The sequence below is a fragment of the Anomaloglossus baeobatrachus genome, chromosome 6 (assembly GCF_048569485.1).
Source record: "Anomaloglossus baeobatrachus isolate aAnoBae1 chromosome 6, aAnoBae1.hap1, whole genome shotgun sequence".
Taxonomy (NCBI): Eukaryota; Metazoa; Chordata; class Amphibia; order Anura; family Aromobatidae; genus Anomaloglossus; species Anomaloglossus baeobatrachus.
The window spans coordinates 249147220-249173954 of NC_134358.1; the positions used below are offsets into that span (position 1 = coordinate 249147220).

The 26735-nt window shown below is 43.7% G+C and overlaps 2 protein-coding genes across 3 annotated transcripts in view; one reads left to right on the forward strand and one right to left on the reverse strand.

The window, feature by feature from the left end:
* The window catches only part of FARS2 (phenylalanyl-tRNA synthetase 2, mitochondrial), a 581883-nt gene extending 571358 nt beyond the window's left edge, over positions 1-10525 (reverse strand). Inside the window, exons 1-2 of one of the 2 annotated variants that reach the window (XM_075316468.1) lie at positions 10507-10525; positions 510-595 (exon numbers count right to left, since the gene is read on the reverse strand). Coding sequence is in view for 1 of the 2 variants with exons in the window: in XM_075316467.1 (XP_075172582.1) it covers positions 510-595; positions 6181-6203 (109 nt within the window). In the remaining variant the exon portion in view is untranslated. Of the gene's footprint in view, positions 1-509; positions 596-6180; positions 6263-10506 lie in introns of those variants that run through there. The other variant, XM_075316467.1, reaches the window with a different exon arrangement.
* The window catches only part of LYRM4 (LYR motif containing 4), a 216065-nt gene continuing 199614 nt past the window's right edge, over positions 10285-26735 (forward strand). The window contains exons 1-2 of the mRNA XM_075316469.1: positions 10285-10384; positions 16278-16429. Of these exons, the coding sequence (XP_075172584.1) occupies positions 16344-16429 (86 nt within the window). The 5' untranslated portion in view covers positions 10285-10384; positions 16278-16343. The remainder of the gene's footprint in view (positions 10385-16277; positions 16430-26735) is intronic.

Sequence of the window (26735 nt, forward strand, 5' to 3'; positions counted from 1 at the left end):
ATACTTGGGTGCTCGGTCCTCAGAGTCTCGGACAGGCTCAACTTGATTACCGAGTTTAATGGAAGTCAATGGGAAACTCAAGTATTTTTCTTTAAAATCTCTCTCTCTCTCTGCCCCCCAAGCAGTAAGTCAAGCATGGCACCCAAGTAACAGACTACTTGATCAAGTACCAAGTGTCTTGAGCACCCTGATGCTCAATCAAGTATCGAGCTGTGCCGAGCACGGTCGCCCATCACTACTAGTGCTCCTTTTGATGGCGTTTACTGTGAAGTATAAACACCATGATGTTTTACTAGCTTGGACAGATGTGGTCATAACACACATTTCGAGATAGCAGAATACAGACGATTGGAGCATTTCAGAGCCCCGATTTCCAGCCGTTGGACCCCCATAATGCTGTGAGTAGGGGATGATTTCCAATGTGGAGAATAACGCTTTAAAAGTCGGCATATTCCTTAACACAAGACATGAAAACCAATGCCAACTGTTACGTAGAAATGATTCCTTACCAGAAATTCTGTTACTGACTGTGGAATACCACTTCCAGCAAGGCTGGGTGTTCTTCAGTATGGACCTCCTGGCTGCAGAACATCGCCTGGAATGCACCAAAAGAAGAGAATCAGCTACATCTGCCCTGATGTTGTATGCCTGCGCACATGCCGTACAGCCAGAGGGAGAGTGCAGCCTCCTATATGACAACCAATACAGAGCGCTGTCAGACTATGGCCCATAATAGTCCCCTGTACTGGGTGATATACTGTGCAGCATACCAGACACCGTGACATTGCATATTGTAAAAATGTCAATTTCTTTGTTTTTCTAATTTAACCGCCTGCATTTGTTATTTCTCCAGCATGATTTGTAATTAAAGGGAATCTGTCAACAGGTTTTTGCTACCTCATCTGAGAGCAACATAAAGAGGAATAAATATCCTCCAAAAATTAGGTACGGTATTTACTTACAGCAAAGAAGGGCAGCAGTTGTACATCGCCCCCTCCATGTTTGGAAGCGTGTGGGTGATTTGCTCCTCCTGCACCTGTGATGCCTCCACTTAGTGGGGGTTTGGTAGTATCCTGCTGGAGTAGTAGTTTTTTGCCTGGGCGATGTACACACTGCAGCCCATCTTTGCTGTAAGTAATACTTAATTTTTGGAGGATATTTATTCCTCTTTTTGTTGCTATTTTAATATTTAGTGTACGGACCTACAAGCATGAGGTCCCGTGACGAGGGTTGTAGGCTTCCGTTTTATAGCCATAATACCAACTAAAATCTCATATTTTTTTTGTGCAGGGTACAGCCAGGCCTCTTTTTGTTAGGCCTTGCATATTAGAGTTCCTGTCCCTGTATGATGCGCAGTTTGAGAACGGCTTGGCAGCCTGCCTGATCTAATGGTATGGACATCACCTAATAGGCTGCGGGCATCTGCATGTGTGAACAGCGCTCTATGCAAGCCATCAGTGTGCAGTTTTATCATCCAGCAATCGCCCCCTCCATGTTTGGAAGTGTATGTGTGATTTGCTCCTCCTGCACCTGTGATGCCTCCATTTAGTGGGGGCTTAGCTGTATCCTGCTAGAGTATTGATTTTTGGCCTGGCCGATATACAACTACTGCCCTTCTTTGTTGTAAGTAAATACCTCATCTGAGAGCAGCACGATGTAGGCAAAGAGACCCTGAATCCAACGATGTATCACTTATATTACTGGGTTCAGCCGTTCTGACACAATTAGAATTTTTAGATTTAGCCATGTAGCAGAGCTGAGAGAGTTGTCTTGTCCACACCAGACTCGCAATAGAGATTATACATTGACTGTGAGGTGTTCATTGGAGGGAGAGTGTAGGAATGCCGTGCGCGTGACATTATAGTCCGTGCAATGATAATGGTCCTGCTGGTGTAGGAAAACAACAGATCGAACATTGACAAGAGACACATCCCTGAATTCTCTGTGTTAACCCTTGCAGCATGCTGTTTTCAACTTACTTAGCAAAAACCTGCTGACAGATTTCCTTTATTTGTGATTCAAGTGGGCCACAAAGATATGAGCGATTATATATTGATCTCACCATATACTGTCACACAAACTTCCTGCACAATCTAGACCAGAGGTCTCAAACACGCAGCCCGCGGGCCGCATGCGGCCCCTGAGGCTGCTTGTTGAGGCCCGCAGACCCCGTGACGATCGCGGCCCGCAGACCCCGTGACAATTACGGCTCTATGCTGAGGGTCGACTGCAGTTGAATCCATTTGCGGTGTTGCGCAGAGGAGCTGTGAGCTCTATTCCAGGTGCTGCTGCTGTCTGCCAATCAGATGCAAGGTGGTGACGTCATACAGCAACGTCACTTCCTTGCATCTGATTGGCAGGCAGCAGCCAATGGTCCACAGCTCCTCTGGGCGGCACCGCAAATGGATTCAAATGCAGTAAAGTTCCTTCCGGCGCCGACCCTCAGCATAGGGCCGCGATCGTCATGGGCCGCAACAAGCAGATAAGGTACGTGCTCAAGATCAGGACCCGCTGCGTCCTGGACGTGGCGGGTCAGCAAGTCTCCTCCTCCTTAGGAGACCTCAGCTGCCCGTGCAGGGCTGCTGCGGTCTCCTTGATGTGCTCTGCCTAGGGAGGACGCTTCCGACTCCGCAGCATAAATTTACATGTTGCGCCTCTGGAAGCCGCACCGCAGGTCCGTTTTCAGTGTGGGCAGTATGCTGCATCCAAAACTCTGCAAATACTGATCGTGGGCACGCAGGGATCGGAGGAAAGGTGAGGAGAATTTTTTTTTGTTTGCATATTACTAAAGGATGGGCAAAATACTACAGGGATAGTCACAACACTACAGGGATGGGCTGAATACTACAACACTACAGGGATGGCCACAATACTACAGGGATGGGTTGAATACTACAGGGATGGCCACAATACTACAGGGATGGCCACAATACTACAGGGATGGCCACAATACTACAGGGCACAATACTACAAGGATGGGCAGAATACTACAGGAATGGGCAGAATACTACAGGGATGGGCAGAAAACTACAGGGATGGGCAGAAAACTACAGGGATGGGCAGAAAACTACAGGGATGGGCAGAAAACTACAGGGATGGGCAGAAAACTACAGGGATGGGCAGAATACTACAGGGATGGGCATAATACTACAGGGCACAATACTACAATGATGGGCAGAATACTACAGGGATGGGTAGAATACTACAGAGCACAATACTACAGGGATGGGCACAATACTACAGGGATGGGCACAATACTACAGGGATGGGCACAATACTACAGAGCACAATACTACAGGGATGGCCCCAATACTACAGGGATGGCCACAATACTGCAGAGCACAATACTACAAGGATGGGCAGAACACTACAGGAATGGGCAGAATACTACAGGGATGGCCACAATACTACAAAGATGGGCAGAATACTACAGGAATGGGCAGAATACTACAGAGCACAATACTACAGGGATGAGCAGAATATTACAGGGATGGGCAGAATACTACAGAGCACAATACTACAAGGATGGGCAGAATATTACAGGGATGGGCAGAATACTACAGAGCACAATACTACAGGGATGAGCAGAATATTACAGGGATGGGCAGAATACTACAGAGCACAATACTACAAGGATGGGCAGAATATTACAGGGATGGCCACAATACTACAGGGATAGCCACAATACTACAGAGCACAATACTACAGGGATGGCCAGAATACTACAGGGATGGGCACAGTACTACAGGGATGGGCACAATACTACAGGGATGGGCACAATACTACAAGTATGAGCACAATACTACAGGGCACAATACTACAGGGCACAATACTACAGGGCACAATACTACAAGGATGAGCACCTTACTACAGGGCACACGGATAGGGATATTACTGCAGCATGGGCACATTACTACAAGATGTTGGCTAAGATGACTATATGATGCTGCTAATTGTAAAACAATATTACAAGAAGGTGATAAAATGTAAAAAAAAAAATAATTCATAATAAAGCATGACTGATTTATAGAAAAAAAAACCATGCTCTTCATTAAAAATGTTCACTTTGTCCTGCAAATAATGCGGCCCCCCTCAATTTTTTTTTTCTATATGTGGCCCATACACCCAGCTGAGTTTGAGACCCCTGATCTAGACTGTACTTGGGGTCTATTTACACAGACTCATCACTAGTTACGAGTACTGATCACTCGAGCATGGTAGTGCCCGCTCATCACTAGTTACGAGTACCGAGCACCCGAGCATGGTAGTGCTCACTCATCACTAGTTACGAGTACCGAGCACTCGAGCATGGTAGTGCCCACTCATCACTAGTTACAAGTACCGAGCACCCGAGCATGGTAGTGCTCACTCATCACTAGTTACGAGTACCGAGCATGGTAGTGCTCACTCATCACTAGTTACGAGTACTGAGCACCCGAGCATGGTAGTGCCCGCTCATCACTAGTTACGAGTACTGAGCTCCCGAGCATGATAGTGCCCGCTCATTACTAGTTACGAGTACCGAGCACCCGAGCATGGTAGTGCTCACTCATCACTAGTTACGAGTACTGAGCACCCGAGCATGGTAGTGCCCGCTCATCACTAGTTACGAGTACCGAGCATCCGAGCATGGTAGTGCTCACTCATCACTAGTTACAAGTACCGAGCACCCGAGCATGGTAGTGCTCACTCATCACTAGTTACGAGTACTGAGCACCCGAGCATGGTAGTGCCCGCTCATCACTAGTTACGAGTACTGAGCACCCGAGCATGGTAGTGCCCGCTCATCACTAGTTACGAGTACTGAGCATCCGAGCATGGTAGTGCCCGCTCATCACTAGTTACGAGTACCGAGCACCCGAGCACGGTAATGCTCACTCATCACTAGTTACGAGTACCGAGCACCCGAGCATGGTAGTGCCCGCTCATCACTAGTTACAAGTACCGAGCACCCGAGCATGGTAGTGCGCGCTCATCACTAGTTACAAGTACAGAGCACCCGAGCATGGTAGTGCTCACTCATCACTAGTTACGAGTACCGAGCACCCGAGCATGGTAGTGCTCACTCATCACTAGTTACGAGTACCGAGCACCCGAGCATGGTAGTGCTCACTCATCACTAGTTACGAGCACCAGAGCATGGTAGTGCTCACTCATCACTAGTTACGAGCACCAGAGCATGGTAGTGCTCACTCATCACTAACTGCCATCATTCTCAGCAAAGCGAGTCCTGTGCAGCGTGTTTTTATTGAGGTTTTTATGCATTTTTGAGTGCAGTTGTCACAAATCTGCATGCAAATCCTGATGCCAGCGAAGTCAATGAAAATCCTGAAGTTTTGTGCACATGTTGCTTTTTTGTCCTTGCAGATTTGGTGCAGAAATATATCTGCAGCATGTCAATTCTTTCTGTGTTTTTCCACCCTAGAATGCTTAGAAAACACAAGGAAATAACATATCAAAAACGCAATGAAAACGCTGCAAAACGCACTTTTTTTTCTGCCAAGAGATGCAGATTTGATGCAGAAATTTCTGCAGCCATATACTCAGCGTGCGCACCTAGCCTTACACAAGCCGATGCACAGCAGAGAAGTGATCTTATATGCCGCATAAACTACAAGAGTATATGCTCTGTGTCCACCCAGTGTGATTGACAGCAGCGGCTTGTACTGCGAGGCCTCAGCAGGGAGGAGGGACACTGAGGAGCTGTCAATCACATGGGGTAGGCGGAGCGTATACACCACAGGCAGCCTCCAGAGACTCACAACATACTCTATTCAATCTCAATAACTTTCTAGGAGGATTACACTGGCATTCTGAAGGGTTTTTATGGAAGTACACCAGCTTCTTCAGGTCTAACTGATCTATTTAGTGATACAGTATCTGCAGGCTGCATTGTGAGGTCCCATACAGGATGGACACTGCAGTGTGAGAGCAGCATGTACTGTCTACAGATCATGTACATACATTCTAGTGAGAAGACCCCTTTACTGCTGCAAGGGCTAACTATAGTCTATGGCACTGACTGCTGTCAGCCATGCGGAGTCGCATCAGTGGGCTCCACACAGCAGTGCAAGTCACGTGCTCCTCCATAGTCAGCGCTGGAGGGGACAGTAATGACTCGTGCACTCAGGGTCAGTGTGTGCAGAGCCGGCGCCACTGCACGGTGCAGACTACACTCACAGGAGCGGTGCGGGCGGGATCATGACTGCGGGCACAATGCAGGCAGCTGGAAGCTCGCTGAAGGACCTTACGTGACGTCACGGTCATGTGCTCAGTCACGTGTGTGGGCGGAGTCAGACTGCGGACGGGCAGCATAGCGGTGTATCGGTCTGGAAGACACTGATAGCAGCCGAGCAATGTGTGATACACAGTCACCTGTGCAGAGTACAGAGTACAGTGTGTGATACAGCTGTGCAGAGTACAGTGTGTGATACAGCTGTGCAGAGTACAGTGTGTGATACAGCTGTGCAGAGTACAGTGTGTGATACAGCTGTGCAGAGTACAGTGTGTGATACAGCTGTGCAGAGTACAGTGTGTGATACAGCTGTGCAGAGTACAGTGTGTGATACAGCTGTGCAGAGTACAGTGTGTGATACAGCTGTGCAGAGTACAGTGTGTGATACAGCTGTGCAGAGTACAGTGTGTGATACAGCTGTGCAGAGTACAGTGTGTGATACAGCTGTGCAGAGTAGTGTGTGATACAGCTGTGCAGTGTACAGTGTGTGATACAGCTGTGCAGTGTAACTACAGTGTGTGATACAGCTGTGCAGAGTACAGTGTATGATACAGCTGTGCAGAGTACAGTTTGTGATACAGCTGTGCAGAGTACAGTGTGTGATACAGCTGTGCAGAGTACAGTGTGTGATACAGCTGTGCAGAGTAGTGTGTGATACAGCTGTGCAGTGTAACTACAGTGTGTGATACAGCTGTGCAGAGTACAGTGTGTGATACAGCTGTGCAGAGTAGTGTGTGATACAGCTGTGCAGTGTACAGTGTGTGATACAGCTGTGCAGTGTAACTACAGTGTGTGATACAGCTGTGCAGAGTACAGTGTATGATACAGCTGTGCAGAGTAACTACAGTGTATGATACAGCTGTGCAGTGTAACTACAATGTATGATACAGCTGTGCCGAGTACAATGTATGATACAGCTGTGCAAAGTAACTACAATGTATGATACAGCTGTGCAGTGTAACTACAATGTATGATAAAGCTGTGCAGTGTAACTACAGTGTATGATACAGCTGTGCAGTGTAACTACAATGTATGATAAAGCTGTGCAGTGTAACTACAGTGTATGATACAGCTGTGCAGGGTAACTACAATGTATGATACAGCTGTGCAGTGTAACTACAATGTATGATACAGCTGTGCAGGGTAACTACAGTGTATGATACAGCTGTGCCGAGTACAATGTATGATACAGCTGTGCAGTGTAACTACAGTGTATGATACAGCTGTGCAGTGTAACTACAGTGTATGATACACCTGTGCAGTGTAACTACAGTGTGTGATACAGCTGTGCAGTGTAACTACAGTGTGTGATACAGCTGTGCAAAGTAACTACAGTGTATAATACAGCTGTGCAGTGTAACTACAATGTATGATAAATCTGTGCAGTGTAACTACAGTGTATGATTTAGCTGTGCAGTGTAACTACAGTGTATGATACAGCTGTGCAGTGTAACTACAGTGTATGATACAGCTGTGCAGTGTAACTACAGTGTATGATACAGCTGTGCAGAGTACAGTGTGTGATACAGCTGTGCAGTGTAACTACAGTGTGTGATACAGCTGTGCAGAGTACAGTGTATGATACAGCTGTGCAGAGTACAGTGTATGATACAGCTGTGCAGAGTAACTACAATGTATGATACAGCTGTGCAGTGTAACTACAATGTATGATAAAGCTGTGCAGTGTAACTACAATGTATGATAAAGCAGTGCAGTGTAACTACAGTGTATGATACAGCTGTGCAGTGTAACTACAGTGTATGATACAGCTGTGCAGTGTAACTACAATGTATGATAAAGCTGTGCAGTGTAACTACAATGTATGATACAGCTGTGCAGAGTACAATGTATGATACAGCTGTGCAGTGTAACTACAGTGTATGATACAGCTGTGCAGTGTAACTACAGTGTATGATAAATACAACTGTACAATGTTTGAAACACAGACACTGTACAATATAACTGCACAATGTACCACACACTCTGTACTATGTAACTATACAATGTATCAGACACTGTACAATATAACTATAATGTAACACACTGTACAATGTAACTACAATGTATCACACACTGTACAATGTAACTACAATGTATTACACACTGTACAATATAACTAATGTAACACACACTGTACAATGTAACTACAATGTATCACACACTGTACAATGTAACTACAATGTATCACACACACACTGTACAATGTAACTACAATGTATCACACACCGTGCAATGTAACTACAATGTATCACCCACTGTACAATGTAACTACAATGTATTACACACTGTACAATGTAACTACAATGTATTACACACTGTACAATATAACTATAATGTAACACACACTGTACAATTTAACTACAATGTATTACACACTGTACAATATAACTATAATGTAACACACATTGTACAATGTAACTACAATGTATTACACACTGTGCAATATAACTATGTAACACACACTGTACAATGTAACTACAATGTATTACACACTGTACAATATAACTATAATGTAACACACACTGTACAATGTAACTACAATGTATTACACACTGTACAATATAACTATAATGTAACACACACTGTACAATGTAAATACAATGTATTACACACTGCAATATAACTATAATGTAACACACACTGTACAATGTAACTACAATGTATTACACACTGTGCAATATAACTATAATGTAACACACACTGTACAATGTAACTACAATGTATTACACACTGTGCAATATAACTATAATGTAACACACACTGTACAATGTAACTACAATGTATTACACACTGTACAATATAACTATAATGTAACACACACTGTACAATGTAACTACAATGTATTACACACTGTGCAATATAACTATAATGTAACACACATTGTACAATGTAACTACAATGTATTACACACTGTACAATATAACTATAATGTAACACACACTGTACAATGTAACTACAATGTATTACACACTGTGCAATATAACTATAATGTAACACACACTGTACAATGTAACTACAATGTATTACACACTGTACAATATAACTATAATGTAACACACACTGTACAATGTAACTACAATGTATTACACACTGTGCAATATAACTATAATGTAACACACATTGTACAATGTAACTACAATGTATTACACACTGTACAATATAACTATAATGTAACATACTGTACAATGTATGAAACGCACACTGTATAATGTAACTGTACAATGTATCCCACACTATATAATGCAACTGTATAAAGTATCACACACACTGTATAATGTATAAAACGCACAGTGTATGTTACTGTACAATGCATCACACAGTGTATAATGTATGAAACGCACAGTATACGTATAATGCAACTGTACAATGTATCACACACACTATATAATGTAACTGTACAATGTATCACACACACTATATAATGTAACTGTACAATGTATCACACACACTATATAATGTAACTGTACAATGTATCACACACACTATATAATGTAACTGTACAATGTATCACACACACTATATAATGTAACTGTACAATGTATCACACACACTATATAATGTAACTGTACAATGTATCACACACACTATATAATGTAACTGTACAATGTATCACACACACTATATAATGTAACTGTACAATGTATGACGCACAATAAACCATGTAACTACGCTGTTCCACACAAAACTGTATAATATAACTATTTAATGTAAGACACTGTACAATGTATCACACAGAGCTGTACAATGCAACTAGCAATGTATGGCACTGTACACCTGTGCAATGTAACTGAAGCTACGCACTTAGGAGCACAGGGGAGGGAGGGCTCTTCAGTTGAGTGATGCACAGGTCCTGCTTTTTTTGTGGTAGTGGCCCCACACTTCTTGGGCCCCTGTGTGGCTGCAGATATGGTATGTCTGCCCCAGTGTGCACTACACACAGCTTTCTCTATGCCTTTTATAGACACACATTGTACTCCGCACTGTCTGCTCTGCTGTAATCTGTATGTGCACGCAACACATGAGCCTATTTACATATGACCCTCCTCCAGCTGCAGTCAGACTCCTCCCACACACGTGACTGATCATATGACTGTGACATCATCCAAGGTCCTTTCCTTCCCAGGATCCCCCATCACCTCCCGGAGCAGAGTGAGTGTCCTGCACACACAGCGCAGGCTGCGCACATGACAGCACAGGCCTCTGCCCTCCTGGTATGGGGTCTCTGCAGTGTAGCCCAGTACAGCCCCCTGTGGTCCCAGTCTGTACCTTACCTGGGTTCACATTGTCACTGCACTTTCAGGAAGCCTTTCACATGTCAGCAGCAGTTTTGGTCAGGGGGGTCTGGGCCCTGAGGCTCCCAGCAATGGCAGCTGAGCCCTGCTCTCCCAACTAATACCCTTTGTGCCATCTGCCGCACCCATCTACGCGGCTGACAATTCCGCCATGTCAAGAGGTTTCACAGTTACCATAATAAGAGCGTGTTCACACCAGGGCGCAGATTATGCGGGAGATACAACCCGGGCTGTGCAGAAACATTCATAAAAGAAGCATTTCCCTCTCATTTTTAAAGGCCCTTTGAATATTGAAAGTATCAATTGGTTGTCATGGATGACTGATTTGGTCCAGCTCTATTCTGGTCCTCTAGAGCAGGGTTGCCAAACTCCAGTCCTCGAGGGCCGCCAACAGTGCATGTTTTCAGGATTTCCTTAGCATTGCATGGGTGTTGGAATCATCAACTGTGCAGGTGATTAAATTATCACCTGTGCAATACTAAGGAAATCCTGAAAATATGCACTGTTGGCGGCCCTTGAGGACTGGAATTGGGGACCTATGCAGTCTAGAGTGACCCCGGTAGCTTTAGGGCTTAGTAGGCCTTATGACATTGTGGTGGGGCCTAGTACACACCAGATTCACCGAGAATGTCGGCTACACATGATAAAGGGGTGAGAAAGGCGGCTATACGAGTTAAAGGGGTTAGAATGCTGGCTACACGAGTTAAAGGGGTTAGAATGCTGGCTACACGAGTTAAAAGGGTGAGAATGCCGGCTACACGAGTTAAAAGGGTGAGAATGCCGGCTACAAGAGTTAAAAGGGTGAGAATGCCGGCTACAAGAGTTAAAAGGGTGAGAATGCCGGCTACACGAGTTAAAAGGGTGAGAATGCCGGCTATACGAGTTAAAAGGGTGAGAATGCCGGCTATACGAGTTAAAAGGGTGAGAATGCCGGCTATACGAGTTAAAAGGGTAAGAATGCCGGCTACACGAGTTAAATGTATGAGAATGCTGGCTACACGAGTTAAAGGGGTTAGAATGCTGGCTGCACGAGTTAAAAGGGTGAGAATGCCGGCTACACGAGTTAAAAGGGTGAGAATGCCGGCTACACGAGTTAAAAGGGTGAGAATGCCGGCTATACGAGTTAAAAGGGTAAGAATGCCGGCTACACGAGTTAAAAGGGTGAGAATGCCGGCTATACGTGTTGAAGGGGTTTTCCAGGTTTGAGAGCAACCTCTGCAGTCATTTGATCTTATTGCAAACATCAAATCAAAATATTTGTGTGTGAAAAAAAAACAAACAAAACGCTAGAAATTGAATTAAGGATGCGTTTAGATCATTATTGACTTCAATGTTAGCAAAACGCTGCCAAAATGGCAAGAACAATTGACATGCTGCTTCTTCAAATGCAGAGATTTTGGCAAATTTAACGCAGCGTTTTTAACAGCATTGTGCACACAAGAAATCCCAATTTCCCATAAACTTTGCCTGGAAATCAAAACGCATGCATTTTGGCTTTAAAACGCTGCAGTTCAAAACGCTGCGGAAACGCATGAAAACACACTGATGATAAAAACTGACGCACTGCACTGACCAAACACTGATGGTATACCCTGACACACACACCGTACACTGATGACATACTGATGGTAACAACAGACACACTGACCAAACACTAATGACACACTGATTATAAGTACTTAAAAAAATGGTAGCGGTGTCATCAGTGTTTTGAATTATCAGTGTTTGGTCCATGTGTCTGTTTTTACCATTTGGCCCCTTTCAGACGTCCATGTTTGATCAGGTACAAGCCACACGCATGGGTATGATCATACGTGTGACATCTGTGTTTGCATACGTGTGAAATCAGTGTGACATGTACCGGAAAAAACACAGGTCTTTGAAATAATAAGATTTTCTATATTCACCTGTATTCAGCGCTGTTTTCTTCGGCTCCTTACCCCCCGGCTCATTATATTCATTGATTATTCACTGCACTGAGGAGCTGGAGGCCAAAGCATTGTGGGCACAGCTTCGTCAAGGACAGGCGAGTATTGATCAAGCAGTGTGTGTGCAGTGACATTCAAGAGGTCATTGGAGTTCCCAATGAACTCTGATGAACGTGACCTGTGAAGTCACTGTGGTGACACCCGCTGTAGCGCGGGGGTGTCATCAGGATGTCATCAGTGTACGGTCCGTGTATCAGTTTTTACCATCAGTGTCATCAGCGTATGGTCTGTGTATCAGTTTTTTCCAGTAGTGTGTCATCAGTGTTTTTCTATAAATGAATAAATGACAAAGCTTCTCTTATCCGTCGCCATATTACAGTGGGTACAGAAAGTATTCAGACCCCTTTAAATTTTTCACTCTTTGGTTCATTGCAGCCATTTGGTAAATTCATAAAAGTACATTTTTTTTTCTCATTAATGTACACTCTGCACCCCATCTTAACAGAAAAAAACAAAAGTAGAAATTTTTGCGAATGTTTTAAACAAGAAAAACTGAAATATAACATGGTCATAAGTATTCAGACCCTTTCTCAGACGCTCATATTTAAGTCACATGCTGTCCATTTCCTTGTGATCCTCCTTGAGGCCTCTCTCACACATACGTGAAAATCACGCACGTGCCACGAGACACGTATTTTCTCCGTGTTGCTTGTGTTAAGTCCGTGTCTCTGGTACGTGCGGTCCACATGTGTTCTACGTGTGCTATCCGTGATAACACACGGAGAACCAGTAATTTGCATACTCACGTGGTCCTTGCTGCTGTCCAGGGTTCTGATCTTCGGCTCCAGCCCTGCCCACTCCCCGCTGATGCTGCTTCTGGCCGAGCAGAGGGGCAGAGATCAGTGACCGTGACAGCACGCCCACCTCCATAACACGCTCATAACGAGCGGCGGTCGCCAGCAACTGTTTGGAGCGGAAGATTCTGCAAGGCTTATGGAGGTGAGTATGTGTTTTTTTATTTTAAAATAATGACACGTGTTTTTCCGGCGCATGTCACACGGGACCACATCCACACTACATCCGTGTGGTACAGGTGCGGGCCGTGTGACACCCGTGATGCCGGAGAAAAACTGACATGTCAGCGTGAGAAACACACGTAAGTACAGAATGGACACACGTTCCGTTTTAAAATACTTACGTGTGTCCAAAACATTCGGAATACATAGGTCCATGTGTGTACGTGTCTCCGGTACATGAGAAAACTGACAAGCACGTACCGGAGGCACGAACGTGTGACAGAGGCCTGAGATGGTCCTACTCCTTTATTGGAGTCCAGTTACGTTTAATTAAACTGATAGGACTTGATTTGGAAAGGCACACACCTGTCTATAGAAGACCTCACAGCGCACAGTGCAAGTCAGACCAAATGAGAATCATGAGAAACAGAGTGAAAAAATTTAAAGGGGTGTGAATACTTTCCATACCAACTGTAAATATGGACAGCACACAGATTGTACCGATGCCATCTGTGTGCTGTGCATGTTTTTCACTGATCGTAGCTTTGTATTGGCCCTTGTCATCCATGATACTGGCCAAATACGGACACATGTCCATGTATTTTTAACAGACATATGGTTTGCGAAAATACATGGACATGTGAACAAGCCCCATAGACTATAACCCTCATAGACTATAACCCTCATAGACTATAATGTGTATGTGTTGTATCCATTAAAAACACAGAACTCTTATGCGCAACACTGAATGAGGCCTAATAGAAATATAAATCTTGAATAGTTTTATTATTATTGCTTTCCTAAAAAAAATCAAGCACTTAAAATAAATACAAATGGGATTTCTGTTCCCATTTTCTGAGACTCGTAACCTATTTTCTTTGTTGATGGAGCTGTGTATGGGCTTGTTTCTTAACGTTGCGAGCTGTAGTTTGTTCTTACTGCCCTTTAGCGGGTAAATATGACTTTTTGATCACTAGTACATTTTCTCAGAGACGAGTCAGCAAAAAATTAGGGGACGTTCCACTATTCGTGTTATTCGCGTTTTTTACTCTGCATATTTTTGCTGTTTTCAAAACGCTGCAGTTTCCAGTTCCAGCAAAGTGGATGTGATAGAAATCTCCTGCCCCTGTGCTTCTTTTTAATGCTTCTCAAGCCACAGCATGTCAGTATCTCTTGCAAAAATGCTCAGTTTTCTTTTAGGCTAGTTTCACACTTGCGTTGGACGGCTTCCGTAGCATTGCGTTGTGTTACGGATGCTACAGATCGTACAAAACAACTGAAAGTTTGTTGGTTTTTTTTTATTTATTTTTTTTTCTTCTTTACAGTTTTTACCAGCAGCAGACTATTGTGAACGATCAGCTGAGCGCTGTCACTTGCCGGCGGCCGAGCATGCCGGCGGGAGCTCAGCTGAGCGCTGTCACTTGCCGGATGGCGGGCATGCCGGCGGGCGGGCGCTCAGCTGAGCGCTGTCACTTGCCGGCAGGCGGACGCTCAGCTGAACGTTCGGCCACCGCGAGACAAAATAACGTTTGTGATTTAAAAAAAAAAGAGCAAGCGCAGTGAAATCCTGAGGATTCCGCTGCTCAAAACAACGTTACAAGCTGCGTTCCTCCCACTGGGCGGAAGCAATGGAGCGTCGCCCAGCGGAAGCAACGCAGGTCCTTTTGGCACAATCCGTCAACCATACAAGTCTATGGGGAAACAGCGGAATCCGTTAACGGATTCCGCTGTTTTCCAAAAGGGCGGATTGTAACGGAAGGAAAACAACGCAAGTGTGAAAGTACCCTTAGGTCTCGGCTTCACTTGCTTAATGCTTACGATCTGAGAACATTCAAAGCGATATGCTAATGATTTTCTGCTGCGAGTGTAAGCCGAGGATCGTGCAACTGTGATCTGGTCTTGCAATCAGATCACAGCTGCAGAAGAGAGGCGGGGGACTTTCTCTCCATCTCCTCCCCAGCCTGTCTCTGTATATATCGCACTGCGGTCGGATGACATGCGAGTGCAGTGTGATGCTTCACACGCTCCCATAGGCTCGTATGGGTGCGTGTGAGCCGAGAATCGCTGCCAAACACCGCATGCTATGACATGGAATGAGAATAAAGTCGCAGATGGATACTGCCTCATAGTTTTACACTGGTGCGAAAGCAATTCAAGATTTTATCAGATTGCGCTCATCTGTGTAAAATGCAAGTGGAGCCAAGGCCGTAGACTTGTATGAGATTCAGAAAATCAGCAGGTAAAAGACACACGTGTTTTTGGTGCATTTAGGTGGTGGAAACGCACCAAAAACACGTAATCTGCACCTAATGATGTCAATTCTAGGAAGTTTCTATACAAAAACAACTTTCTTTAAAGCATGACACACAAAACGGAGACAAAAACAATTTAAAAATTAAGGTGCAAGATGGTGTAGAAAGCAGATCTTCTGTATTGCAATCTACAGTCATTTTGGTGATCTCCTAAGCCCTGCCTTCATTAGGGCTGCACCACTATGAACCCTATCGGCACCCCCAATCATGAAGAAGCTTGGGCAATGGTGTACAGAACCTCCCCCTGTGTAATTATTTAGAGGCCATCATGATCATCGCAGATCTGTCATGTCACAGATATAGTTACAATCAGGTCATTGTAAGTAGCTGGTATCTCGGCCTTACAACAGTTCCCCTCAAGCTTTAAATAGGAACCTTTTTTAACACATTTTAACAGTACATAATACCGACTGATGGAGACTTTCCTAGATGTTTTATTTAAATGTTCATTTCATTCTAACTCATTTATGTTTAATATTTTTTTCCCTGCACAGAAAATCTCCTCTGATCCTATGTCAGAATTTCTGTGACAAAACCTCTGTATTATTTGAAGAAAAAAAATGGCATCTTCAAGTCGAACACAAGTGTTAAATCTTTACAAGGTCTTGTTAAGAGAAAGCCAGAAGTTCAATTCCTACAACTACAGGTAAAGGAGAATGATGATGTGTGCCTGTAAGAAATATTACTGGAAACAATACATACAGTGTGTCCACCCATATCCTGTCCACCGCCATTAACTTGAGAACGGCGGCAGCTATAGGCATAGAAGTGGTGTCTAGGTATAGTAAAGTATCTATGCGCTACGCAATGAAACCACCTATATATAGCGTCACCTGGTAGAAAACAACAGTTAGCATTTTTATCTCAAAAACGGAACGAGATAGAGAAAAAAAGTGAATTACAAAGTTGTAGGGCATCATCAATTCAATACAAATCGACACCTTACATACAGAAATGCTATGATTAGAACGTGTAAAACTCGCAAAGCTGCGGATGTGAAGCGATACCTCATGGAGACCTTCCTACAAGTCATTGGGTATGGTGGCTGTGTGGAGTGGCCTCCACGCTCACCTGACCTGACCCTATTGGACTTCTTTCTGTGAGGTCACATCAAACAACAGGTGTATACGACTCCTCCACCAACATTGCAGGATCTATGACGACATATCACAGATGCTTGTGCAAACGTGTCGCCTACCATATTGCACAACGTGCAGCAATATACAGTATGCTGTCTAGAGTCCAGATGTGCATTGCAGCTGACAGTGGCCACTTTGAGCATCAAAGTTAAATGAGCGCCATATGCGTGACCAGCATTCAATGTTTTGGGGGCCTCATGGGTTTCATATCATAACATATCTGTATGCAAGGTGTCGATTCGTATTGAATTGATGATGCCCTACAACTTTGTAATTCATTTTTTTTTCTCGTTCCGTTTTCGAGATAAAAATGCTAACTCCGTTGTTTTCCACCAGGTGGCGCTAGAGGTGGTTTCATTGCATAGCACATGCTACTTTACTATACCTAGACACCACTTCTATGCCTATAGCTGCCGTCGTTCTCAAGTTAATGGCGGTGGACAGGATATGGATGGACACACTGTATATTACATGACAAGAATACAATGTCAGGAAATGTTACCAATATCACCAGATAACAATATCGCACAATAACAATATCCTTACCTGGTGGCTAGGGGACAGTCAGCACAGAAAACACAGCAACAAAAGTGTATAATAAGATTCAATTTACACCTGAATCTAATGAACAGTGTACAATTGATGAGATAGATAACAAAATGATTACAATATTACAATACAGAGACATTCCTTAAAGGGTTTTGCCAAGAACAAAGTTAATTTTAAAGTTGATTTTACTTAATAGATCTTTGAATACTAATAAGTTCCACAACTGGACTTGATTACAAAAAATGTTCCTATGCTGAGATAATCTTATACAGTGGGTGCGGAAAGTATTCATACCCCTTTAAATTTTTCACTGTTTCATTGCAGCCATTTGGTAAATTCAAAAAAGTTCATTTTTTTTCTCATTAATGTACACTCTGCACCCCATCTTTATAGAAAAAAACAAATATTGGAATTTTTGCAAATTTATTAAACAAAAAAACCCTGAAATATCACATGGTCATAAGTATTCAGACCCTTTGCTCAGACACTCATATTTAAGTCGCAAGCTGTCCATTTCCTTGTGATCCTCCTTGAGATAGTTCTACTCCTTCATTGGCGTCCAGCTGTGTTTAATTAAACTGATAGCACTCGATTTGGAAAGACACACCTGTCTATATAAGACCTCACAGCTCACAGTGCAAGTCAGACCAAATGAGAATCGTGAGATCAAAGGAACTGCCCGAGGAGCTCAGAGACAGAATTGTGGCAAGGCACAGATCTGGCCAAGGTTACAAAGAATTTCTGCAGTACTCAAGGTCCCTAAGAGCACAGTGGCCTCCATAATCCTTAAATGGAAGAAGTTTGTGACCACCAGAACTCTGCCTTGACCTGGCCGTCCAGCCAAACTGAGCAATTGTGGGAGAAGAGCCTTGATGAGAGAGGTAAAGAAGAACCCCAAGATCACTGGCTGAGCGCCAGAGATGCAGTAGGGAGATGGGAGAAAGTTCCACAAAGTTAACTATCACTACAGCCCTCCACCAGTTGGGCCTTTATGGCAGAGTGGCCCGATGGAAGGCTCTCATCAGTGCAAGACATATGAAAGCCCGCATAGTTTGCAAAAAAACACATGAAGGACTCCCACATTATGAGAAATAAGATTCTCTGGTCTGAGGAGACAAAGATAGAACTTTTTGGTGATAATTCTAAGCGTTATGTGGGGAGATAACCAGGCACTGCTCATCACCTGCCCTATACAATCCCAACAGTAAAACATGGTGGTGGCAGCATCATGCTATGGGGGTGTTTTCAGCTGCAGAGACAGGATGACTGGTTGCAATAGAAGGAAAGATAAATGCAGCCCAGTACACAGATATTCTGGAAGAAAACCTCTTCCAGAGTACTCTGCACCTCAGACCTAGCCGAAGGTTCACCTACCAACAAGACAATGACCCTAAGCACACAGCTAAAATAACAAAGGAGTGGCTTCAGAACAACTCTGTGACCATTCTTGACTGGCCCAGCCAGAGCCCTGACCTAAACCCAATTGACCATCTCTAGAGAGACCTGAAAATGGCTGTCCACCAACGTTCACCATCCAACTTGACGGAACTGGAGAGGATCTGCAAGGAAGAATGGCAGAGGATCCCCAAATCCAGGTGTGAAAAACTTGTTGCATCATTCTCAAGAAGACTCATGGCTGTACTAGCTCAAAAGGGTGCATCTACTCAATACTGAACAAAGGGTCTGAATACTTATTTATGACCATGAGATTTTTCAGTTTTTCTTGTTTAATACATTTGGAAAAGTTTCTACATTTCTGTTTTTTTTGTCAAGATGGGGTGCAGAGTGTACCTTTAATGAGGAAAAAAAAAACTTTTTTGCATTTACCAAATGGTTGCAATGTAACAAAGAGTGAAAAATGTAAAGGGGTCTGAATACTTTCCATACCCACTGTATATGTGTCCCTGCTGTGTAATGGCCGTGTCTGACCGTACTGGGACCTGGTCTGATCTTACCACATCTCCTGGGCAGGGAGAAGGATGCAAAATAGAATATAAAGACATTACAGCACAGGATCACAGGTGAAATATTTCCCTGCCGGTTTTTAAAAAATGTTTTACCTCCAAAGAAAGAATAATTTGTGTGCTGTAATTTTTATATACTTTTTTCTTTCCTCCCCGGCCCAGGAGCTGTGGTATGATCAGACCAGGTCCCTGTATAGTCAGACACGGCCATTACACAGTAGGGACACATTTATAAGATTATCTCAGCACAGGAACATTTTAAATACGTGCAATTTTGGAAATTATTACTTTTCTAATATATATTGATTGAAATTACCTTTGTTTATGGGAAAACTTCTTTAAGCTTACAGTTTCCACTATATCATAGTTACTAAAGCCCAGCACACTAAAGGTGGCTTTACACACTGCAACATCGCAAACGACATCGCTGTAACGTCACCGGTTTTGTGACGTAATAGCGACCTCCCTAGCGACATTGCAGTGTGTGAAACACATCAGCGACCTGGCCCCTGCTGTGAAGTTGCTGATTGCTACAAATTGTTCAGGACCATTCTTTGGTCTTTTGTTTCCCGCTGTGCAGCATGATCGCTAGAAAGTCTCAGTGTGTAAAGGGGACTTAAATGTGCAGGCAGCAGGAGCCGGCTTCTGCGGACACTGGTAACCACGGTAAACATCAGGTAACCAAGAAGCCCTGTCCTTGGTTACCCGATATTTACCTTCGTTACCAGCCTCCGCCGCTCTCACTGTCAGTGCTGGCTCCTGCTCCTTGCACATGTAGCAGAGTACACATCGGGTAATTAACCCGATGTGTACTGTAGCTAGGAGACCAGGGAGCCAGCGCTAAGCAGTGTGCGCTGCTCCCTGCTCTCTGCACGTGTAGCTGCGTGCGCTGGTAACCAAGGTAAATATTGGGTTGGTTACCCGATATTTACCTTAGTTACCAAGCGCAGCATCGCTTCATTGCGTCGCTGCTGGCTGGGGGCTGGTCACTGGTTGCTGGTGACAGTTCACCAGCAACCTGTGTAGCGATGCTCCAGCGATCCCTGCCAGGTCAGGTTGCTGGTGGGATTGCTGGAGCGTCTGACTGTGTGACCTCTCACCAGCAACCTCCTAGCAACTTACCAGCGATCCCTATCAGGTTGTATCGTTGTTGGGATTGCTGGTAAGTTGTTTAGTGTAAAGGCCCCTTAAGGTGTCTATCTGCAGTCATCATCTCATTAGCATCTATTTAGTGCCTCCTTGTTATGCCACCTCATATCTTCTTGAAATGTTCTCTCCTTGGCATGGCCGTCTTCTTTGTAGGACTCTCTTTGAAAGCCTTTCCCCAGGGATAGCTTCCTGAATTCTTTTCTCTTCTCAATAAGTTACTCTTCTTCCTCTCTTCCCCTTTGTACCTCACTTGGTTCTTTTATGCCCCTTTTGAGACTCCAGATCTGCAATTCCCCTCTTAAAACTGGAGACGCTATGATCAAAGCCCGTAAGTGATTAGTCTTTGATGTTGCCTACAACATTCAGATGATTTTTCTAACTTACATTTTTACTTACACTGTTTTGCCGTATATACTTCATTTTACTCTATTTTTACTGCATTTTTTGTAGATAGTACTGTTGGTATTGCCACCTCCATCAAAAGTCAGTCTGTAATGACTTATCCACTGTAGTCAATAACATAAACACGAATCATAATACCATCTCAATTTTACCATATAGAGAACATGATAAACAAAAAATATTAAAAAAATTGTAGCATTGCACTTTTTTTTAATGAAATTTTACTGCACTTGGAATTGTGTTCCCGTTTTCCAGTACAATATGTGGTAAAACGAATGGTTTATTTAGAAAGTAGTACTGGTCCCGCAAAAAACAAGCCCTCATACTGCTACATTGACAGAAACATCAAAACAGTTATAGCCCTTATTGCCTTGTGGTGAAGGGTTTAAAAGTAGAACATTTTCAAAATTTTTTAAATCATTTTTCATATTTTATACCTGTTAAAAAAAAAAAAGGTTTTCAATATTTTTCTTTAAAATTGAAGCATTAATGTTTTATTTTTTAAATTGTTTTTTTTTTTTAATGATGCCTTCACTTTAAAAAAAAGAAATGTTCGTGGGGTTGATCTTATTGACACATTCCCTTTAAAGCTAATTCTATGGATCCATACAGTGAAGTATTGTATATTTGTCAATAAAGTCTAGTTCTTACACAGTGACAAATTAGACCAGAAAGCTTTAAATGTGCAGTGTATCTGAGCTTGGTGATGTGAGCAGTGGAGGGTGGGCTACTATCGGCCTCTATTATTTTACATTCTGGAAACAATTTGGGGTCCACTTTTTTCTAAAAATGGAAAACCCCTTTAAAGACAACTTCTTCATATGTTCCGATTTAGGCTATGTCGACACGCTGCGTTTTTATGATGCTGCGTTTTTGGCTGCTAAAATTGCACAAAAACGCACCCGCGGCAAAAAACGCATTTGGTGCGTTTTTGCCTGCGTTTTGCTGCGTTTTTGATCTCTGCGTTTTTCCAATGCATTGCATGGGGGAAAAACGCAGGAAAGAATTGACATGTCCATTTTTTTTTTTTAAAGCTTAAAAACGCAGCTTAAAAAAAAAAAGTTGTGTGCGGACAGCAAAAATGAAAACTCATAGACTTTGCTGGGGAAGCAAAGTCATGCAGTTTTGAGGCCAAAAACGTACCCGATAAACGCCGCAAAAAACGCACTGTGTGCACATAGCCTAAGGCTATGTGCACACAGTGCGTTTTTTGCGCGTTTTTCGGGTGCGTTTTTGGCCTCAAAACTGCATGACTTTGCTTCCCCAGCAAAGTCTATGAGTTTTCATTTTTGCTGTCCACACACCTGTTTTTTTTCAGCTGCGTTTTTGTGGTGCCACAAAAACGCAGCATGTCAATTATTCCCGCGTTTTTTACTGCGCTTTTCATCCATTGAGTTCAATGGGATGTTGAAAGACGCAATGAGAAACGCAAATAGCTGCGTTTTGGTGCGTTTCTAAGACCAAAAACGCAGCTATAAACGCAGGAGGTGGGTAGTAAAGTGACGTGTACAGGAAGAGGATTCCTTCTGTCAGTATATACAGAAGCGTGAATCCTCCCGGTACCGTCACCGCTGCGTCCACCTCCCGTCCTGTGCATGTCAGCTGCCGTGCGGCGCCATGTACAGGCAGGAGGTGGAAGCGGCTGCGAAAACAAAAGTTAACAGTAGAAAAAAAAAAGTTATACTCACCTGTCTGCAGCCTCCCGGGGCCATGCCCGCTCCCATCTCCTCTCACGGTATCGCCACCCCCGCTCCGGCTGTGTGCAGACGGCCGGTAACCCTCCGATGGATGCAGGACCTGGCGATGGATCACCTGACGCAGTCACCTGACGCATCAGGTGATCGTAAGTATCGCGGTGACGCGGGCGCCCGGCCGGTATCAGCGGATGCGTCAGGAGACTTCATCCCTGATTACCGGCAGCTGCTGCAGCGATCGGACGGGATCAGACTCCCGCCCCATCGCTCCAGGAGCTGCCGGTAATCAGCACATAAGTGAGTATTATTTTTTTTATTTTTTTTTTTGCACCGATGCATCAGCTGATTGTATAATCGGCTTTTATACAATCAGCTGATGTGTGATGGGATTCAGGCACTTGATCCTGACACATCATCTGATCGCTTTGCCTTCCAGCAAACCGATCAGATGATATTGGATCCTGATTGGACGGCGCGGGACCCTGACCCAGGATTACTGCGGAGGGGGGGTTCTTTATTTCAATAAAGATGGAGTCACTAATTGTGTTGTGTTTTATTTCTAATAAAAATATTTTTCTGTGTTGTGTTTTTTTTTATCTTTACTAGAAATTCATGGTGGCCATGTCTAATATTGGCGTGACACCATGAATTTCGGGCTTAGGGCTAGCTGATAAAGATACAGCTAGCCCTAACTCCATTATTACCTAGCTAGCCACCCGGCTTCAGGGCAGCTGGAAGAGTTGGATACAGCGCCAGAAGATGGCGCTTCTATGAAAGCGCCATTTTCTGGGGTGGCTGCGGGACTGCAATTCACAGCGGGGGTGCCCAGAAAGCATGGGCACCCTGCACTGTGGATTCCAATCCCCAGCTGCCTAGTTGTACCCGGCTGGACTCAAAAATTGGGCGAAGCTCACGTCATTTTTTTTTTTAAATTATTTCATGAAATTCATGAAATAATTTAAAAAAAAAGGGCTTCCCTATATTTTTGGTTCGCAGCCGGGTACAAATAGGCAGCTGGGGGTTGGTGGCAGCCCGTACCTGCCTGCTGTACTCGGCTAGTATACAAAAATATGGCGAAGCCCACGTCATTTTTTTTGTTTGGGGGGGGGCAAAGAAATCCTGCATACAGTCCTGGAAGGAGGATGCTGAGCCTTGTAGGTCTGCTCCCCCTGACTCTCCCTCAAGCATATAGTCCTGGATGGAGCATGCTGAGCCTTGTAGTTCTGCAGCTGCTGTCTGCTCTCCTGCATACACTATTGGATGGAATATGCTGAGCCTTGTAGTTCTGCAGCTGTCTGCTCTTCTGCATACACTAGTGGAGAATGAAGAACACATTGAAGAAGGAAATGACATCAGACCTTTTTTTTTTGTTCACTGATAAAAAACGCATAAAGACGCAGTGAGCAAAAACGCAGCAAAACGCAGCAAAAAAACGCACCAAATCGCGGCAAAACGCGTGCGTTTTTTGCCGCGTTTTTTCGACGCAGGTGCGTTTTTGTGCGTTTTTAGCCGCCAAAAACGCACAAAAACGCAGCGTCAAAAAGACGCAGTGTGTGCACATAGCCTTATATATGTATAATGTAGCCTAGACTGTACGCATTATCTTTAGTGTCGACTTACATATTGACATAAGGGCACAGATAATTCATCTACAGTAATCCCCTTCTTTATAGACCCCCTGCAGTTTCTGAGTGTTTCTCCTCTGACAGTATCTTGTTCCTTTGCCCTTCTGCTGCTTTTGTGATTCCCCACTGACCCATAAACCAATTAAATTGCTGTTTCACTGGTTTATCCAATTGCTGTCAGTGATTCAGGCCCTATTACCATCGCCTGATTATCAGGTTCAGATCAGATATCCTTCTGCTTCTCTTTATCTTTCGCTCACAACCATTTTCCAATGATGTTTGAGCCCTATTACGACCTCCCTATTTGTGTTGGTTGCAGATTGAATAAATTATCTGGGGTTTTTTCATTTTCTACAGAATACTTTCATTTTTAACATCATATCCATTCCAGGAAGCCTGTTTTACTATCCTTTTCATGAATTTTTTCTTAAGGTTCATTATTTGATTGTTTTTCCTTTCAGGCCTATAGCTATTTTGTGGCATCACTTTTTGACTGAGCGGTCTAAATGTTGAGATCCAATCATATCAATATGATGTAACATTACACAATGGGAAGTAGAAGCAGTTTTACATTCGGGTTTTATTAAAGGGGGTCTGCCACCTCCTAAACTGAACTATTTAGACCTTCATATAGAGAAAATAGCCGCCTTAAATAATCAACCTTGTACTGTAAATTTTATCAAATGTGTTGCAAAGAAAACCAATTTTATTACATACTAGCTGTAGTACTTGGGGTTGCCCGGGATAGTAACTGTTTCTCTGTCTCTTTCCCAGTCTCTGTCAGTCTCTCTGTCTCTGTCTGTCTCTCTATCTGTCTCTCTATCTCTGTCTGTCTCTTGGCCTGTCTGCTTATGTCTGTCTGTCTCTTTCCCTGTCTGTATATTTCCCTGTCTGTCTCTGTATCTATTTGTGTCTTTCTTTATCTGTCTGTCTCTCTGTCTCTGTCTGTCTCTCTCTGTCTGTCTTTCTCGGTGTCTGTCTATCTGTGTGTCTGTCTGTCTCGATCAGTGTCTGTCTCTGTCTCTTTCTATCTCTCTGTGTATCTCTGTGTGTCTGTCTGTTTCTCTACCTGTATGTTTGTCTCTGTTTCTCTGTCTCTTTGTCTGTCTGTCTTTTTCTGTCTGTCTCTTTGTCTGTCTGTCTGTCTCTGTCTCTTTCCCTGTCTGTCTCTTTCCCTGTCTGTCTGTCTGTCTCTCCACCGAAATCATATTACCTCACACATAAGCTTCTTATACTAACAATTTCCTTTGTTCCTATAGCAACCAATCACAGCTCCTATTAATGCCCTGTAGCTCCTAGCTCCATTCACTTTATTGTAAGCAGGTTTTTGGAGAGTAACTGTAAAGCGCGGGGTTATATTTTCCCATCAAAATATAGTCTATGACGTTCCCTGAGTCAAATGGAGTGTCTGCGCTAACTTTTGTGATTGTAAATGCAACAGTGCGGATTCCTTTAGCAGACACACACACACACGCATACATACATACATACATACATACCTACCTGCCTACATACATACATACATACATACATACATACATACATACATACATACATACACACATTCAGCTTTATATATTAGATATAAACGAGGTCTTGGGTGCATTGTTCCACCCCCTCAATGACCATCTTCCATTCCCCCTTATGGTGATTGATAGTGCTTGCTTTAGATCCCTGTACATAATCATAATACAGGGTCTGAGTGATTGAACATAAGGTGTTAGGCCCTGTGCACACTAGAAAATGGAATTTTCTTAAGAAAATTCTGGACCCTCTGAAAGATTACCGCACCTGCGGCAAAGAAAACGCAGCAAACCGCACCCGAAAACCGCATGCATTTTTGCCGCGGTATTGCCGCGTTTTTTTCGCAAGTTGTTCCCTGCAATTTTTGACCATTATCTATGGCAAAAACCGCAGTTACCTGCGGAAAAGAAGTGACATGCACATTCTTTTTGCTGCAGAAAACATGCAGCAAAACCTGTTGGTAGAAAAACCGCAGAGTGCGCACAGCATTTTTTTTTTTACCATCGGTTTTGCTGGGGAAGGACTGCAGCAAGGTTATGAACATTTTCTGAAGCAAAACTGCGGTATAAAACGCAGTGTGCACAAAGGGCCTTAGTGTGCAAAGGGGATAAGTCCTCATTAATCTTCTGTGTGAATCAATTTCAGTTTTGGGGGGACAATTTTGCACCAATAATTTCTGTAGCCTCGGTGTTAGACCATTTGCGCATTTTGCGTTCAATTCCGCAGCATGTAATTCACTGCCTGTGCGTCTCAGAACGCAGCCGAAAAAGCTGCGTTCTGAGACACATTCGGCAGAACGCAACGTGCGCACATTCCTGGAAAATTCATGCATTCTGGATGCTTTCTCTGCCATAAACCGAGTGGGAAAAGCATCCTGAACGCACATTTTTGACAGTACGGTCCCAC